Source organism: Ursus americanus, chromosome 31, assembly GCF_024610735.1.
Source record: "Ursus americanus isolate L20-20 chromosome 31, mUrsAme1.1.p, whole genome shotgun sequence".
Classification (NCBI taxonomy): Eukaryota; Metazoa; Chordata; class Mammalia; order Carnivora; family Ursidae; genus Ursus; species Ursus americanus.
The window spans coordinates 21129401-21148160 of record NC_142157.1 but is presented as its reverse complement, the minus strand read 5'-3'; the positions used below and the strand labels follow the sequence as shown (position 1 = coordinate 21148160).

At 38.9% G+C, this 18760-nt stretch overlaps 1 protein-coding gene across 1 annotated transcript in view; it reads left to right on the top strand.

The window, feature by feature from the left end:
* The window catches only part of SLC39A12 (solute carrier family 39 member 12), a 72286-nt gene that overhangs the window by 41116 nt on the left and 12410 nt on the right, over positions 1 to 18760 (top strand). The window contains exons 10-11 of the mRNA XM_045788489.2: positions 58 to 216; positions 1789 to 1976. Coding sequence (XP_045644445.2) covers positions 58 to 216; positions 1789 to 1976 — 347 coding nt within the window. The remainder of the gene's footprint in view (positions 1 to 57; positions 217 to 1788; positions 1977 to 18760) is intronic.

Genomic DNA, 18760 nt, shown 5'->3' with positions numbered 1-18760 from the left:
TGCATGAAATGTCTAGTGTGCTCTTAATGCTTCTCACACCTTTATTTGGTTCTTTAGGCAAGACCGTTAGCTTGTTAGCCATAATGATACTGGTTGGGGACAGCCTGCATAATTTTGCAGATGGCCTCGTGATAGGAGCGGCCTTCTCATCTTCATCTGAGTCAGGAGCGACTACCACACTTGCTATCTTGTGTCACGAAATCCCACATGAAATGGGTAAGTCACACAGTAGCATGGCTGTGTCGAGAAAGCCAGAGTGTATTCCTAGCTATGGTCTGTAGGCATCTTTTCTGACATACAATTAAAAGATGAATACTTTCCACTCATCATCTATTGAAACGGGAAGAAGAAGACACCTAAGGAAAAAAAAAAACAAACTTCCGTAGCTTGGGATGAAATGCACTCTTTATGATGTTTCCCCAGGGCCAGAAGTCACTCGTTTTGGATTCTGGAGAGTTCTATATGAGAGACAGTCATTCAGAGGAACCTCATTTTAAAGAACTTTGGCAAAGACTTTTAAAATCTGCATATTAGGTGTGGGAAAAAACATTAAGAGGGGAACTTTCCCCATTGTGTCAGCAACTAGGCCAATGAAATAAAATAACATTTAAATTAAAGCCAAACCATGGTTTCATCAACTTGATTTATATAAAACATCTAAGGCCAAGCATAAAATTGAAATGACAGGCGTCTGGTAGCAGATGTACATCGAGCTCTTTTTCTGGATAATCTTAATAGCCCTGTAATTCAAAATCTTCCTCCCAGGAAACAAGAGGAGACAGAAGAGACATTTCCGAAACGGGCCCAGAAAGAGCAGGGGCTGGCTCTGGGCACACACATGCCCTAGAGAGGGGGGTCTGGGCAATCTTACTGCCCCCACTTCCAGGTTCACACTGTCCCTTTGGGCCACCTTGACCTCTGGTGTTCAGTGAATACTGCCCGAAATCCTGTCACCTATCCTTCTCAGAGCAGGGTTATTCAAGGCTCTTCCTGAATCCATTAAAATGTACCCGGTCTGGGTACCATATACTGTGGCCCTGCCTTTCGCTATTATCATAAAACCACAGAGGAGTGTGACAGGCGGTGGCAGGCCAGCAAAGATGTTTTAAGACCTGTTCCTAGGACCAGTTATGCCACGGAACTAAGAAACTGAGTCGCCAGAATGTCTCTTTACTGAATTTCAGCCCTTCCCTATCTCCCAAAAAGACTCTCAGATCAAAAGGTCATTCTTCTTTAGGAGGAAAGGTGTGGAGAGAATAAGGTCAGTTTTCTAAAATCATCAAGACAGTAAAACGTTTCCTAAAGGAAAAATTGGTTTTCCTAACCAACTTTTGCAATGACTTTAAAATCTCATATTAAGTAGTTCTCTGTTTCCCCAGAGGAGTTCTTGAAGAAGTAAATAATAAAAGCCAACATAATGTGATTTCACCTGGCAAGTTTCCAGGCAAAAACATTTAAAAACTCGGAAACAGCAATTGCTTTATTCTGCACTTATCTAAGTTGAAAATGTCACAGGGTGTCAGGAACTAAAGAATATGTCACAGTCCTCCCGGCATATGCTAGCTTCAGGACTAGTAAAAGGAAGACAACCCTTAAAATGTAACTTCCTAATGGTACAATGAGAATTCTAGAGAGATATAAGAAAATGTTTTCTCAACTGGTCAGTCAACTTTACTTGTAAAATTGGTCCCAGTTGCTGAAATTTGAAGCAACCTAATAGCACATTACTCTAGCAAAGGCATCATTAATTAGACAATGCTTATATTTTCTTTTTCCCTTAAATTTCAGGAGACTTTGCCGTGCTCTTAAGCTCTGGACTTCCTATTAAGATTGCCATCCTTATGAATTTTATAAGTGCTCTCACTGCCTTCATAGGACTATATGTTGGCCTCTCCGTATCAACTGATCCGTGTGTTCAAAACTGGATCTTAACAGTTACTGCGGGAATGTTCTTATATTTATCCTTGGTGGAAATGGTAAGCTTTGTGGCTTTTCTATGTTGTTTTTCTAAACTCTGAAAATGTAAAACAGAGACAAAGCTGTGAAATGGAAGGATAGATGAGAAGAGAAGAATATATTTAATTATACGAAAGACTAAGGAGATATTCTGTGTAATTCAAGAAAGTAAGTTGTAGGCAGAAGAAACATAATTTGAGATACAGAAAATATTGACATCCTTTTAGTGAATTTAAGTGGAATGAATGAAAGCTGTCGAGTTGCCAAAAAGTGACCATCAGTTCGTTCTGTTTCAGCTTGACATCCCTATATGGTGCCTCTCCTTCTAGCTGAAAAATGGAAAGTTCTGTAAAATAGCTACCTGTTTTGTTGATGCATTGGAAAATAGTTCAGTCAATCTTGTCATTAATCCTCTGTTTGACTTCATTAACCAACTGTATTTTTTTAAATAATGATTTCATCTTTATTTAAGTTATACTTGCCAAAGGGCTATCATGCTGGTGAAAAGAGAAAGATGATAGTATGGGGCCTCTCCCATGACACCATATATTTCCTACAGAGGTCCTCGCTGACACGAATGGGAACTCAGTTATCACTTTTCATCCTCTCTAATCCGATGAAGGAACTGAAGCTGGGAAATTTTACTTTTTTTTTTTTTTTTGCCTCTAAAATTCTGGAATCTGCAAAACTAACCAGTCTTTTTAAGGTCACCTTCTATTAGACTTGGTATGACTTAGATGTGTTAAGGTGGAAGTCCTAATAACTACTCTTTCTCGTGCGTTGGAATCCTGCAAATAAAAATGATATAAATGAACGAAAGACATTGAAGAATGAAAAGCAATAGAAAGCCAATCCAAATGGATGCAAAACATGTGATCACATGAATCCTAGAACAGAAAAGTAAAATAAGCGATCTTGAAGGTCATATGTGGAACAGGACTCTTGGGATTGACTTGTGATATGGCAGAAGCTCACTATTATCCCAGAAGTAAGTGAGGAGACGTGTTTCCTGAGGAAAAAATTCCGAAAGGCAGGAACCTGTACTGAAACAACCAGGTAACAGTGAATTCTGGAGGTGGAATTCAATAAGGGGATTCTTCAAGTAAACACAACCATTTTAAACCCCAGTCTACATACTTCTGACTTTTGGGTGGTTTTTCTTAATTCTCATGGGATTCAGATAGGTGAGGTAAACACCAAAAGGCACTTCTGTGTTTAGAAATGTTCTTCCATATTATTTACGATACTTAGGGAATTTCCTAATCTTGATAGCAAAGACGGTTCTAGTGGGGCAAGTTCAACCCACCCCTTCTGAGCCCCAAATCTCAAGCCAAAGTCAGTATCACAGAATCCTGGGAACCTTCCAGTTTGAGAAATCTGTATTGCGAGCCTTGCATGGTGGCTTGAAAAGAACGCTATCGTTCATCTCTGCATGTTGCAAGCCACCTTCTGTTTAAAATGTCTGTATGTCCTCGAATTTGCTCGTGAGTCTCCTGATTTTCAGTTTTCTGCTTCTAACTTCCCTTCTCTTTATGACTCAGTTGGGGGGCAGTTGCTGTATTCTTTTGAAATTTATTCCGTTTTTGTTTTTTGATTTTTAAGTCTGGATCTCTCTTCAATTATGATGGATGTATATTTATCTAGTTAATGCCTTTTCTTTGTCCCAAAATGGACCTGAGGGCATTATCAAGAACCATTTGTCGTGGGGAACCCTAAGCTAAATACATCGTTTTCCCCTCCGTGTTTCTCCCCCTGGCTTCCTAAGCGTGAGCAATCGCTTGTAAGAAATGTGGCAGATATCCTATGAGATTCCAACTAGAATGAATCTTGACCTTGCTGCAAATTACTATTGGCCAAGGAAAAACTGGCGTCCTGGCAAAAAGACAGGAAAGAAAATACTCTCGAGTTTCCTGGGGCTACTTCCTATAATCCAGGTCGCCTGCTCTCACGGCCTTTTGAGTAACTTCTAAACAAATAGGACTCTTTCACATAGCAGCAACTTTAACTGTTGCTCTGCTCTGGGGCTGTGCCAGAGAAAATAGTCTTTTGTCATTTAAAGGGAAGAAAACAAGGTTTCAAGACTCTAAAACAGCAAAGAAAATAAATAACAGTAACTAAAGGGTAAGGCGGGGCAGAGGGGGATACTTTCATGCACTGGTTATTTACTAAATGCTGGAAATTTACCAGGCACCTTCTGAGCAGGGCTAATGTGAAAAGATTAGCTGTATTTTTGCCTTGCTTGTTTGTTTCAAAGAAATTGGGCGAGTTATTTCAAACTCCCAGAAGAAAAAGAACTAGGAGCAAAAATGGGGCCATTAGTAATGAAGTCAGCAAAGCAGAAAGGCTTCACTAGGGAAATCTGCCAGCCTAAATTCTCTGAAGTGGTATTGCCCTATCCAAGCACACTAACTCTCAGAGGCATTGAATGGTTTCTAAAGAAAGTTAAGAATGAATGCAGGCCTGGGTGGCCGGAGGAAATTCATTCTGCTGTAAAGATCCGTGTGCTAGGATGGGTTTGTCCCAGGCAGAGGCTAAGACAAAGGCATGTGGGAAGGCAGTTCGCCCTGGAGGTCACCCCAGGGACTGGGATGGAGGGCAGGTGGGGTGGAGCGGAAAATGACAGAGAGTCAATAAAATGATGTGTTTTTGTTAAGTTGACCACCGCTATGGGGGATCCACCACACAGGAGCTTCTGGGGCGGGGGACTCCTATCCCCATTGTTCAAAGCTAGCCCTGCAAACATACCCCCGCCACACACACATGCCCCCTGTGGGTTACGCATGCTTGAGCACCAAGGGAGTTCCCACGGCAGTCCCACGCCATCACATTGGCGAAGCCCAGGGCAAGAGAAAGAGGAACGCAGTGTGGGCTGAAGCAAAGTTCTGTGCAAAACTAATCCACACCCTCCTTGGAAACGGTCCCTGCAGCAGTGGCCGAGCGTCAGAGATGAGCGAATACGAGGAGCCCCTTCAGGGCAGGAGCCAGCCAAAAACTCAGGAAAGACTCAATACGTGATAGTGAGTGGAACACCCTCCAAACCCAGTGGTCTTGAGGCAACATTTGATATTCAACCCTCTCTGTCCTCTAACACCCAACTTTGGTTCTCCTCACTTTTAGGCAGTACCATGGCTGAAGCAGATTTCTTTCCTAGGAGGGCAGCCCAGGTCTTCCCTGAGGGGTCTGCTTTGTCCTGGTGGGGCCATGTTTCCTGTGCTTGCCTGCTCACCATTGTCATCAGACATGGAAGCACCAAGAGAGGGTTCAGGGGTCCCCTGCTTTCTAGACATGATCCTGGCTTCCTCCATTGTGTAGCCATTACCCTACCTCCTCACGGTAGGCAGTGGCAATGACTCCCGCCAGTTTCATAACGTTTGTCTCTGCTGGTTGATCTACCGGCAGGAGGCGCTCAAGCGTACTCACAGGTTCAAGTTTAGTGGAAATACTCCCTGGTATATTTTCAAAAACAAGGATCTGTGATCTGACAGTGCTAAACTTTGCCGGAGTAGGAAGCACAGATTCTACCAATGGACAAGCTGGTGATGATGGTGTATCATTGCTTCATGATTTTCCCTCGTTTCTGCTATCTCTGTGATTTCCTTCCTTCTGTTCACATGGCATTCATTTTCTGCTGCTTCTTTTGTGAAGTGGAATGACATATCATTGATTTTTAAATCTTTTCTTCCTTTCTAATCCAAACATTGAAAGCTATAAATTTCCATCTATGCACTACTTTGCTGGATCCCATGTATTTTATTTATTTATTTCTTATTTTTGCTTTTTAGCTATTTATTTTATTTTATTTTAGTTTAGTTTTTTTATTATATTATGTTAGTTACCATACAGTACATCCCCAGTTTACGATGTAAAGTTCGATGATTCATTATTTGCATATAACACCCAGTGCACCATGCAATACGTGCCCTCCTTACTACCCATCACTGGTCTATCCCATTCCCCCGCCCCCCCTCCCCTCTGAGGCCCTCAGTTTGTTTCTCATAGTCCATAGTCTCTCATGCTTCATTCCCCCTTCTGATTACCCCCCCCTTTCTTTATCCCTTTCTTCCCCTACCGATTTTCCTAGTTCTTATGTTCCATAGATGAAAGAAATCATATAATTGTCTTTCTCTGCTTGACTTATTTCACTTAGCATTATCTCCTCCAGTGCCGTCCATGTTGCAGCAAATGTTGAGAATTCGTTCTTTCTGATAGATGAGAAATATTCCATTGTATATATGGACCACAACTTCTTAATCCAGTTATCTGTTGAAGGGCATCTCGGTTCCTTCCACAATTTAGCTATTGTGGACATTGCTGCTATGAACACTGGGGTGCATATGGCCCTTCTCTTCACTACGTCTGTATCGTTGGGATAAATACCCAGTATTGCAATGGCTGGGTCATAGGGTAGCTCAATTTTTAACTTTGTAAGGGACCTCCACACTGTTTTCCAGAGTGGCTGTACCAACTTGCATTCCCACCAACAATGTAGGAGGGATCCCCTTTCTGCACATCCTCTTCAGCAATTGTTTCTTGCCTTGTCAATTTTTGCCATTCTAACTGGCGTAAGGTGGTATCTTAGTGTGGTTTTGATTTGAATTTCCCTGATGGCTAATGATGTTGAACATTTTTTCATGTGTCTGTTAGCCATTTGTATGTCTTCATTGGAAAAGTGTCTGTTCATATCTTCTGCCCATTTTTTGATTTGTTTATTTGTTTCTCGTGTATTGAGTTTGAGAAGTTCTTTGTAGATCTTGGATACCAGTCTTTTATCTGTAATGTCATTTGCAAATATCTTCTCCCATTCCGTGGGCTGCCTCTTAGTTTTTTTGACTGTTTCCTTGGCTGTGCAGAAGCTTTTATCTTGATGAAGTCCCACAAGTTCATTTTATCTTTTGTTTCTCTTGCCTTTGGAGATGTGTCATGAAAAAGGTTGCTTTGGCCGATGTCGTAGAGGTTGCTGCCTATGTTCTCCTCTAGGATTTTGATGGATTCCTGTCTCACATCGAGGTCTTTCATCCATTTGGAGTTTATCTTTGTGTATGGTGTGAGAGAGTGGTCAAGTTTCATTCTTTTGCATGTAGCTGTCCAGTTTTCCCAGCACCATTTATTGAAGAGACTGTCTTTTTTCCACTGGGTGTTTTTTCCTGCTTTATCAAAGATTAGTTGCCCAAAGAGCCGAGGGTCCATTTCTGGGTTCTCTATTCTGTTCCATTGGTCTATGTGTCTGTTTTTGTGCCAGTACCATGCTGTCTTTGTGATCACAGCTTTGTAGTACAGCTCAAAATCCAGCATTGTGATGCCCCCAGCTTCGTTTTTCCTTTTCAACAGTTCCTTGGAGATTCGGGGCCTTTTCTGGTTCCATACAAATTTAAGGACTATTTGTTCCAGTTCTTTGAAAAATGTCCTCGGTATTTTGATTGGGATAGCATTGAAAGTGTAGATTGCTCTGGGTAGCAGGGACATTTTAACTATGTTAATTCTTCCGTGGGTCCCATGTATTTTAATATGTTGCGTTTTCAGTACGGATCACTGAAATGTATTTACATGTCTCATGTAAGTTGTTTCTTATGGAAGTATGGTGCCTAATTGCTCAATGTTTGTGACTTTTAAAAGTAGCTCTTAGTTATTTATTTTAATTTCTTCATTGTCAGAAAATAGACTCTGTATTATGGTAGTCCTTTGAAATACTTTAAGGCATATTCTATGGCCCTGTCTATGGTCCGTTCTGGGCCCTCATACGCATTTGGGAAGTCGATGAGTACAGCTTTTGTTGGGTGTAGAGTTCTGTGAATGTCAGTTATGTCAGGCTGGTTGATGGCTTTATTGTTATTTTCAAATTCTATACTGATTTTTTTTCTCCACTTGCTCTCTTAATTTTGAAGAAGTGATGTTAAAATATCAACCTATGCTTGTGGGTTTGCCTATTTCTTTCTTGGTTTTACCAGTTTTGCTTCATGCTTTTGAAGCTCTGTTATTACATGCATGCGTATTTGGGGTTGTCCTGTCCTCTTGATTGAACTGATACTTTTATCATGTGGAAAGAGCCCTCTTTACCATTGAGAAAACTCTTTGTCTTGAAGCTTCCTTTGTCTGATGTTAATAGAGTCACATCTATCTGCTTTTCTGCTTATTGTTTGCACAGAATGTCTTGGCCATCCTTTTGTCTTCCCCGTCTACAGAAAGTAAGGGGTGGGGTCGTGATAGAGTATTTGAAGTGTCACATAACAGAAGTGTCTTTTACAATCAACAATCTCTGGGATTAATAGGTTAGTATCCATTCATCTTGTCTCTCCACTTCCTCCAAATCGTCTTCATAACCAGATCTATTGGTTTGGTATCTTTTTGTTACTCCCATGCCTGCTGCAAAGATCTCATGAGATGTGTTCTCTATAGGTAATGCTCCCTTCCCCAAGATATCCATGTCCTCTTCTTGGGGACCTGTGAGTATGTTAGCTTATATATCGAAAGAGACTTTGAAGATGTGATTAAGGTTTAGGACTTTGAGATGGGGAGATTAGCCTGGATTATCTGAGTGGTCACGTTCTAATCACATGAGTCCTTAAAAATGGGAAACCTTCCCCAGCTGTAGTTAGAGAGAGATATGGTGGCCAAAGGAGGATTAGAAAGATTTGGTGCTGTTGACTGCCCATGGAGGAGGGGGGTCAGGAGCCAAGGCATGCCAGCTGCCTCTAGAAGCTGGAAAAGGCAAGGAGACAGATTCTCCCCTGGAGCCTCCGAAAGGAACACAGCCGCGCTGACATGTTGATTTCAGCCCCATGAGACCCATGCCGGGTTTCTGACCGATAGACTGTTAGATAACGAACTTGTTATTGTGTTAAGCCACTAGATTAGTGGTAATTTGTTAACAACAACCAGAGAAAACTAACATATCCCTACTACTACTCCTTAACTACTAACCCTGGTTTAGATATGTTTGGGAACAGAGTCGCTATGTAGGACCGTCTCATTCTGCTTGAGAACCGAGAGTTCCTTCTAAGAAAATTCTCAGAACTAAAAAAGTCCAGAGGACTTCTCATATTCACCTTCTCTAAAGTTTACAAACTTTCTCGAATAGAAGGAAAAGGTAAGCCCTGGAATTATTATTTTTTAGCAGGTTGGGTAAGAGAGACTTTATTTTTTAATAAATATGATTTATTATTTAAAGAATAAATTAACTCATTTTAAAGAACAGAAGAGGGTATAGCAAAGGAAGGTTTATTTTGGACCTGAAACAAGTTTTAGACCTTTAGGCATTTTTCCTAAGGTTTTAGATCCTGAAAAACTGTTTCCATAACAACGAGCCCATAGAAACCTCCAGGGGCTATCACCACAGATAAAACTAGAGATGTCCCTAGAACTGGCGGAACTGGACAACTGCCCAGGACCCCAATACATGACTAGCACCCAAGCTGCTACTCTGCGAGGTAGGTAGTAGAGAAGGAAGCACAGAGCTCACCAGTTTACGCCAAAACAAAAGGAAACAAAACTCAGGTGCCCCCTCCATGTACATCAAGGCCAACTAGTTGAGAATAGACCTTCTTTCCAGCTCCCTCTTCAACCAGTCTCCCCTAACTATGTAGTTCTCTGGATCTCTTTCCCTCCCCTCTGTGCTTTTTTGCTTGTTTGTTTGTTTGCTTGTTTGTTTAAAGGGATGCTCTTTTAAAACTTCTCTTCCTCTTCCAGATTATTACTAATGTTCCTTCAATCTTGATTTCACTTACATAACAGGGGAAGGAAACTGAAAGATTGAAGAGTAGTCACTCAGAGTACCTTGTGTATCTGTCCTCTCCGGGAAGTGTCCCCTTGGAGTAATATCACAGCCAGACTTTTGCCTGGAGCATTTTCCAATTTCCAGATAATTTTCCTTTAGGGAAAGGCAGGGTAAAGAGTATTTTGAATCTGAGCTTAAGATCCTTTGCTTTGAAAATAAACCCCAACACACAAAAGTAAGATCTATGTATTAAACCCAGTCAATAAATAGGATTATCAGTAGTCAGATAAAGAGCATCCATTGGCTTTTCTATGTTTATTTTAACTCAGTAAATTTAACAGCTTCATGATAGTGAATTGGGTCAAAAGAATATAAATTGACTGACAAAACAGCCAACTTTCTAGCGAGGCTTCTTATCTTTTTTTAATCGCATGACTACAGAATTAAACTAAAATAGAATCCTATGCTTTTAGGATATTGATCCTATTTCCTCTTCCCCATCATTCTTTATCTTCCAATTTATTGATTTTGGTGGAGTCTTGCTTTCTCAGAGAAACTTAGATATGTCCAGTGCAATTCAGTCAATAATCTACAATCACCAAGTTAGTTCTGGTAAAAGAGTCCTTTCTCCCCCCAAAAAACTAGTAAGCTATCTTTTCTTTGAAGTTTGATAATACCTAGGGGTGATACCCTTTAAACAATATGTACCCATAAAAGGAGATATTTTATTTGAAAGGCATATAAAATAACCTTGATATACATATTTGCTTTCAATGAATATTGTACTTGAAATCAAGGCGTGCAACTCACATCATTTAAAATACTCTTTTTCCATGGGAAAAAAAATGACAAGCATTGAAAAACCCTTTCAGGCAGCAAAATTAATATAATTTAACATGCACAATTATTTCTTCACAAAAGCAAGAAATATGAATCATTCTTACCACCAATTTTGAAAGATTTTTGTTCTTTCTCTATAAATCTGTCAAACTCTATGCGTAGATATTTTCTACTGAGAAAATGACTAATAGACCCAATTTTGATAAATGTTGTGCCCTGTGATTTTAAAAAATTGACCACCAGAAACGTTTGTATTTTTCTGCTCCTTATATATTTTTTTTTCCTTCTAGCTAGTCTCTCAAACCATGCGTGTGTGTACTCACACATCTTCTAAAGTCATCCATTTCTTAGGAAAATACTAAAGATGGCTAATGACTGTCTTTCCTGAGCTATACAATTAAGAATTTGTCTAACTGAATCACTTCCCCTAAGGAAAAAATGGAGACGTGAACTATTAAATACAAGTTAAAAGCAAATAGCATCCTTGTCTCTCTGAATTGTATGTGGTCTTTGTCTTATAAGTTAGTTTTCCAAAGAAGAGATTTTCATTTATTTTCTGATGTAAACTGCTTCATAAATTCCCTTGGGAAGATAAGATCGGGAAATTAGAAGTCTATAGTACCCTGTGTTTGAATTTTTAAATAAAATACTTAATGTTGAATTTTTTAATAATATCTTTTTATTATATTATGTTAGTCACCATACAGTACATCCCTAGTTTTTGATGTAAAGTTGAATTTTTAAAAATAACCTTAAAATAAGCTCACTCTTTGGCACCTTCACCTTGGTGATCCCTGGTACGCTGAGAGCTGTCGTCCTTGCTTTCTTGCGTGCAAAGGAAAAATTAAACTGCTGTATTAAGTTGTTTTGTGAAGAGAGCTACTAATTTAAAAAGACGAATTCAGAACAGGACTTGTGTCAATGAGAACGAATCTCCCAATTTTAGGATATTGCTGAGTCAACGTAATGACCTGTGTTGAGGGTGCTACTATTAGTAATCAAATGTGAGGCTAAAAAGAACTTGTTTCTTTCTTTCTTTCTTTCTTTCTTTCTTTCTTTCTTTCTTTCTTTCTTTCTTTCGGTCGTATAGACTCTGTTAATTTTATTTCAAGACAATATTATTATTCCATAAAGACTTTTTTTTTTAAAGATTTTATTTATTTATTTGACAGAGACAGCGAGAGAGGAAACACAAGCAGAGGGATTGGGGGAGGGAGAAGCAGGCTTCCTGCCTATCAGGGAGCCCGATGAGGGGCTTGATCCCAGGACCCTGGGATCATGACCTGAGCCGAAGGCAGATGCTTAACGACTGAGCCACCCAGCCACTCCGACAATATTATTATTCCAGCAACTGCTTTTACCCCAGGGAATTTTTAATTCCGTTACAATTACCATACAGTGTTCTATCAGTTTCTGATGTACAATACAGTGATTCAACAATTGTGTGCATTGCCCAGTGCTCACCGTGAAAGTGTGCCCTTTAATCCCCCTCCCCTTCCTCACCCCTCCCCCACCCATGTCCCCTCCTGTAACTGTGGGTTTGTTCTCTCTGTTTAAGAGTCTGGTTTTTTGTTTATCTCTTCTTTTGTTGTTCATTTACTTTGTTTCTTAAATGCCACGTATGAGTGAAATCATATGGTATTTGTCTCCGACTGACTTATCTCTCTCAGCATTATACCCTCGAGGATCCACGACCGTCATGGTGTTGCAAATGGCAAGACTTCATTCTCTTTTATGGCTGAGCGATATTCCATTGTGTATATACCACCTCTTCGTTAGCCATTCCTCTTTGGATGGATGAGCTGCTTCCATAATTCAACGATTGTAAATCATGCTGCAATAAACATAGGGGTGCATATATCTTTTCAAATTAGTGTTTTTGTATTTTGGGGGTAAATACCCAGTAGTGCAATTACTGGATCTTATGGTAATTTTTTGAGGACCTTCCACACCGTCTTCCAGAGTGGCTGCACAAATTTGCGTTCCCGCCAACAGTATACAAGGGATCCTTTTTCTTCACGTCCTCACCAACACTTGTTGTTTCTTGTGTCTTTGATTTTAGTCATTCTGACAGGTGTGAGATGATACCTCACTGTGGTTTTGATTTGCTTTCTCTGGTGATGAGTGACGTTGAGCATCTTTTCATGTGTCTGTTGGCCATCTGGATGTCTTCTTTGGAGAAATGTCTGTTCGTATTCTAACCCCCTTTACATTGCTGTCAAAAGAAATGACTAAGAAAACAAATTCAATAAAACAAAAGAGAAAATATATAATAGACAAAAGGATAGATTAGGTTGAAACCACAGCCAAACTTTTACTGAATTTAAGTCTTAAGAGACTGTAAGAGGCAAGAATTGATAGAATATTTTTCAGCAAATATTCCAAAGAAAATTTTCATCCTCCAGAAGAGTGTAGAAAGAGAAATCCAGCAGGGCCCTTCTGAGATTTTGTAGCTGATATAACCTCATTCTGTGGACAGGCAACCTTCCCCAACCAATTGCAGCCAGGGAGTCAGCCAGGTTCCTTCAAGGAGAGGAGACAAAGACTTGCCTCCATCATGTAATAGCCAACAATCACAAAGAATTTCAAAGTAGTCCACACTGCAGACTATGAAAAAAGGGATTCTAGTCCTCTAGAAATGGATTATATTATGGGTTAATTTCCTAATCCATTTGGGCTGCTATAATAAAAAAAAATAGACTGGGTGGCTTGAACAAACATTTCTTCTCACAATCCTGGAGCTTGGGAAGTCTAAGATCCAGGTGCTGGCAGATTTGGTATCTGGTGAGGACCTGCTTCCTGGTTTGCAGATGGCTGTCCTGCTGTATCCTCACATGGTGGAGCTCAGGGAGAAACAAGGTCTCTCAGAACTCTGATAAGGCACTCATCCTGTTCAGGAGGGCCTTGTTCTCACGACCTCATTGAAAGCCCCACCTCCTAATACCATCACACTGGGGCATAGGGTTTCAACATGCAAATTTTGAGGGAAAGAAAACATTTGGTCCATAATATCTATGCTCCAGGACTTTGAGATCTAAACGTAACACATGTTTCTCACTGCAAAGTGATGATAATGAATCCTTACCAGGCAGTGAATGATATGTCTTCCTATCACATAGCTTCTTGGATGTAATTAGATACTGTTTATTGTAATATTATAATAAGCTAAAGACTTAAAGCAATTGTGAAACCTTGGAGTGTGTGTGTGTGTGTGTGTGTGTGTGTGTGTGTGTGTGTGTGTGGTGTTTATTATGGTAAAACGCACATAATATGAAATTTACCGCTTAAGGAATGCCTGGGTGGCTCAGTCAGTTAAGCACCTACCTTTGGCTCATGTCATGATCCCAGGGTCCTGAGATCGAGTCCTGAGTCGGTCTCCTTGCTCATCAGGGAGCCTGCTTCTCCCTCTACCTGCCTGCCATTCTCCCTGCTTCTGCTTGCTCTTTCTCTCTGACAAATAAATGAATAAAATCTAGAAAATTAACCTATTGAGATATATAATTTAATGACATTAAGTATATTCACATTGTTATACAACCATCATTTATAGAACTTTTTTCATCTTCCCAACCTGGAACCCCATACTCATTAAACACTAACTCCCCATTATCCCTGCCCCTACTCTCTGGCAACCACCTTTCTACTTTCTGTCTATATGTATCGGACTACTGTAGTCGTCCCCATTTAAGTGGAATCATACAGTATTGGTCTTTTGGTGACTGGTTTATTTTACTTAGCCTAAGGTCTTCAAGGTTGATCCATGTCAGCATGGGTCAGAATTTCTTTCCTTTTTAATGCTGAATAATATTCCACTGTATGTACACACAACATTTTGCTTATGCATTTATCCGTCAATGGACATTGAGTTGCTTTCACCTTTGGCTACTGTGAATAATGCTGCTGTGAACATGGGTGTACAAATAGATCTTGAAGGCCCTGCTTTTAATTCTTTGATGTATATATCCAGAAGTGGAGTTGCTGAATCATATAGTAATTCTAATTTTAATTATTTGTTTTCCATAGTGGCTGCATCATTTTACACTCTCAGTATCTCTACATCATCACCGATGCCTGTTATGTTCTGTCATTTTGAAAATAACAATCCTAATGGATGTGAGGTGGTGTCTCATTATTGTTTTTGTTTGTGTTTCCTGAATGATTAGTGATGTTCCTTAGCTTTGTTTCGTGTGTTTATTGACCATTTGTATATTTTCTTTGGGAAAATGTGTAGTCAAGTCCTTTGGTCATTTTGTTTCGATTGTTGTGTGTGAGTTGTAGGAGTTCTTTACATGTTCTAGATGTTAGCCTCTCATCAGATGTGTGATTTACAGACACTTCCTCCTACTCCATGTGTTGCCTTTTTGCTCTGTTTACAATGTCCTTTGATGCATAAAAGTTTTACATGTTGGTAAAATCAAATTTAATCTATTTTTTCTGATGTCTTCTTCCCTGAGCTTTTTTCTTTTTTTTAAATATTTTATTATTTATTTGAGATAGTGAGAGAGAGAGAGAGCAGGAGCCAGGGGACAGAGGGAGAGGGAGAAACAGGCTCCCCACTGGGGAGGGAGGCCAACACGGGGCTCAATCCCAGGACCCTGGGATCATGACCTGAGCCAATGGTAGATGCTTAACCAACTGAGCCACCTAGGCTCCCCTTCACTGAGCTTTTAATGACATATCCAAGAAATTGCTAAATCCAATGTTATACAGATTTCTGCCTATGTTTTCTTCTAAAGGTTTTATAGTTTTAAGTCTTACATTTAGGTCTTCGATCCGCTTTGAGTGAATTTCTGTATATGGTGTAAGGTCAGAGTCAAATTTCATTCTTTTGCATGTGGATATCCAGTTGCCCCAATACCATATGTTGAAAGGGCTGTTCTTTCCTTACTGAATTGTCAAAATCAATTGCTGTGTTTGCAGGAATTCATTTCTGGCTCTCTATTGTATTCCATTGGTCTATATGTCTGTCTTTATGCCAGGACCACACTCTTAATTATTGTAGTTTTGTGGTTAATTTTGAAATCAGAAAGTGTGAGAGCTCCAACTTTGTTCTTTTTCAAGATTGTTTTGGCTGTTCAGAATCCCTTGAGATTTTTTTAATTAATTTTGAGATAGATTTTTCTATTTCTGTAAAAAAAAAAATCATTAAGAATTTGATAGGAATTGCATTAAATCTGTAGATCACTTTACCTCATATTGATATCCAAGCAATATTAAGTTTTCCAATCCATGAACATGGGATGTCTTTCCCTTTATTTGTACTTTCTTGGTTAAGCTTATTCCTAAGTATTTTATTCTTTTTGATGCTATTGCAGATGAAATAGTTTTCTTAATATCCTTCCTTTTCAAACTGTTCGTTAATTGTGTACAGAAACACAGCAGATTTTTGTGTTGATTTTGTATCATACAACTGCTGAATTTTAAATTACATTTTAACATCTCAGAAGTAAAAAAGGTATTGACACTGGGTAACAAATTTTTATTTATCAGAGGACATGTTTTCCAAGCAGTAATTTTTAAATGTAAAGTTATAGTGAATACCATTGTTTAAGTTAAAGGCATTTACAAGTCAGAAGAATTCCATTATTAATCACATGAGCTAATTTCTCTTGTTTTGTTTTTCTTTAACTCACTAGAAACATAAAGCTTCAATTTTATCCATTTTTTCTCTTCTTCCTCAATTTTAGTTAATAGGAATAAACATGCATTGATGAGAATAAGCAAATAAAACAAATCTTTGTTTTTTCTTAAAGTTGGAAGGGATGTTTTCTTAAATTCTTAATGAAGACTGTATGACAAATTTGATCCTTGTGTGACTTTTCCTTTAGTAGAGCGAATTCCTTGTTAAATTTATGAAGTCTGTGACAGTGAATGCCAGATACAATCTTGTTTACACATTAGACTAACATAGGTTGTTTACAATTCAGTTCATCTAAAGTTTATTGAATGCATGAGATGATCACTGCTATCGAAGAAACAGCCCATGTATGGCTTCATGTTGTCAGCAGTCTGGGAGAAAAGCAAAAAGGTCATGTGATTGTTTCTCTGGTTGAATACTTACCAAAACAAGTAAGTTGGTCAGCTGACAGATTAGAGAAGAAAGACAAACAAAAATCAGTCCCTCTATTTTTATTGAATACATAAAGGCCAACAGTCTTTCTAATTTATCAATTTTTCAGCAAGTTATGATCTCATGGATGACTTCTTCAGAAAATTTTCTTGGAGACAGCATATGTATGAAGGAACGTATAGACTGTTAGGTTTTTCAAACACTGGGTGAACTTGTGAGTGTCATTAAGAACCATAATAAACCTATCTATCTATATCTTTCATGGAAAAACTCCTACATGTCTCTTTGTAAACATTTTTTAGATAACATGTTATTAATGAATAATTATCAAATAATCCTTCAAAAGATCAAAAGAAAAAGTGATTGCCTAATTAACATTGTCATAAATATGTAGGTGAGTGAATATTCAAAAGCTAATTTTTTTCTCATGCATTGGACACTATACAGATGTTCCAGTGTCTCTTCGTAGCAGTGATGATCATTTGAAAAAAATCTAGATATATTAGTGGTATAAGACTGTGGAAAATATTTGGAAAAAAATCCTTCTGTCCTGAGTATAAATAGACTTTGAAATGGCACTATCTAGTTTGACCTAAGCCACTAAACAGTCCAGAAACTCAAAATATGCTTTAGTTTTTCCTTCTTCTTTTCCTTCCCCCTCCCCATTTTTAGAATAATAAGAATGTGTGGGTGGAACAGAAGAAATACAAAATGATCCATAACCATTATAATTCTTCTCCCAGTGGGCCTATACTTCCCGCTAAGAGTGTTTCTTTAATTTATCTAGTGATAAGGGAGCCTGGGTGGCTCAGTCGGTTAAGCATCTGACTTCAACTCAGATCATGATCTCAGGGTCCTGGGATTGAACCCTGCTTCAGGCTCCGTGCTCAGCGGGGAGTCTGCTTCTCCCTCTGCCCCTCCCCCACTCGTACTCTCGTGAGCTCTCTCTCTCTCTCTCTCTCTCTCTTTCTCAAATAAATAAAACCTTTAAAAAATTTATCTAGCGACTTAGTTAATTAGCTTTTTGGGGGTCTGTGCTATCTGCAGTGGTGGCCACTCCCCATGTGTGGCTGTCTCATCAAACACTTGACATGTGGTTAGTATAACTGGGAAATGGATTTTTTTTTTTAATTAAAAAACTTTATTTTTTTAGAGCAGTTTGAGGTTCATGACAAAATTTAGTAGAAAGTATGAGAATTCCCAAATAACATCTGACTACACGTGCATACCTTCCCCTACTCTCAATACCCCACACCACAGAGGTACATTTGCTATAACTGATAAAACTATTGACATGTTATTATCACCCAATGTCCATAGTTTACATTTGGATTCATGTGTGGTGTTTACGTTCTATGGGTTTTGACAAATGACGTGTACCACCCTTGTAATAGCATACAGAATATTTCTCCTGCCCTAAAAATCCTCTGTATTCTGCCTCTTCATCCTGCCCTTTCCATTAACCCCTAAAAACCACTAATCTTTTTTTAATCTCTGTAGTTTTGCCTTTTCCAGATGTAACGTAGTTGGAATCATACAATACGTATCTTTTGAAATGGGCTTCTTTCGTTTAGTAATATGCTTTAAGTTTCCTCCAAGTTGTTTCATGGCTTGATAGCTCATTTCTTTGTAGCACTAAATAATATTGTCTGGATAGACCACAGTACATTTATCCATTCTCCTACTGAAGGACATCTTGGTTGCTTCCAGGTTTTGGCAATTATGAATAAAGCTGCTATAACTATCCATGATCAAGTTTTTTGTGCAAACCTAAGTTTTCTATATATTTGGGAAAATAGTAAAGAGTGTAATCACTGAATCCTACGATAAGAACATGTCTAGTTTTAGAAGAGATTTCCAAATGTCTTCCAAAGTGATTGTACCATTTTGCATTCCCACCTGCAATAAACGAGAGTTCCTATTGCTTCAGATCCTTGTCAGCATTTGGTGTTGTGAATGTTTGGATTTTGGCCACACTAGTCATTGTGTAGTGATATCTCTTTGCTGTTTTCACTTGAAATTTTCTAGTGACATATGACGTTGAACACCTTTTAATATGCTTATTTGCCATCTGTGTACCTTCTTTGGGGAGCTGTCTATTCAGGTCTTTTAACCATTTTTTAAAAACTGAGTTGTTTCTTATTTATGTGTTTTAAGAGTTCTTTGTACATTTTGGATAGCAG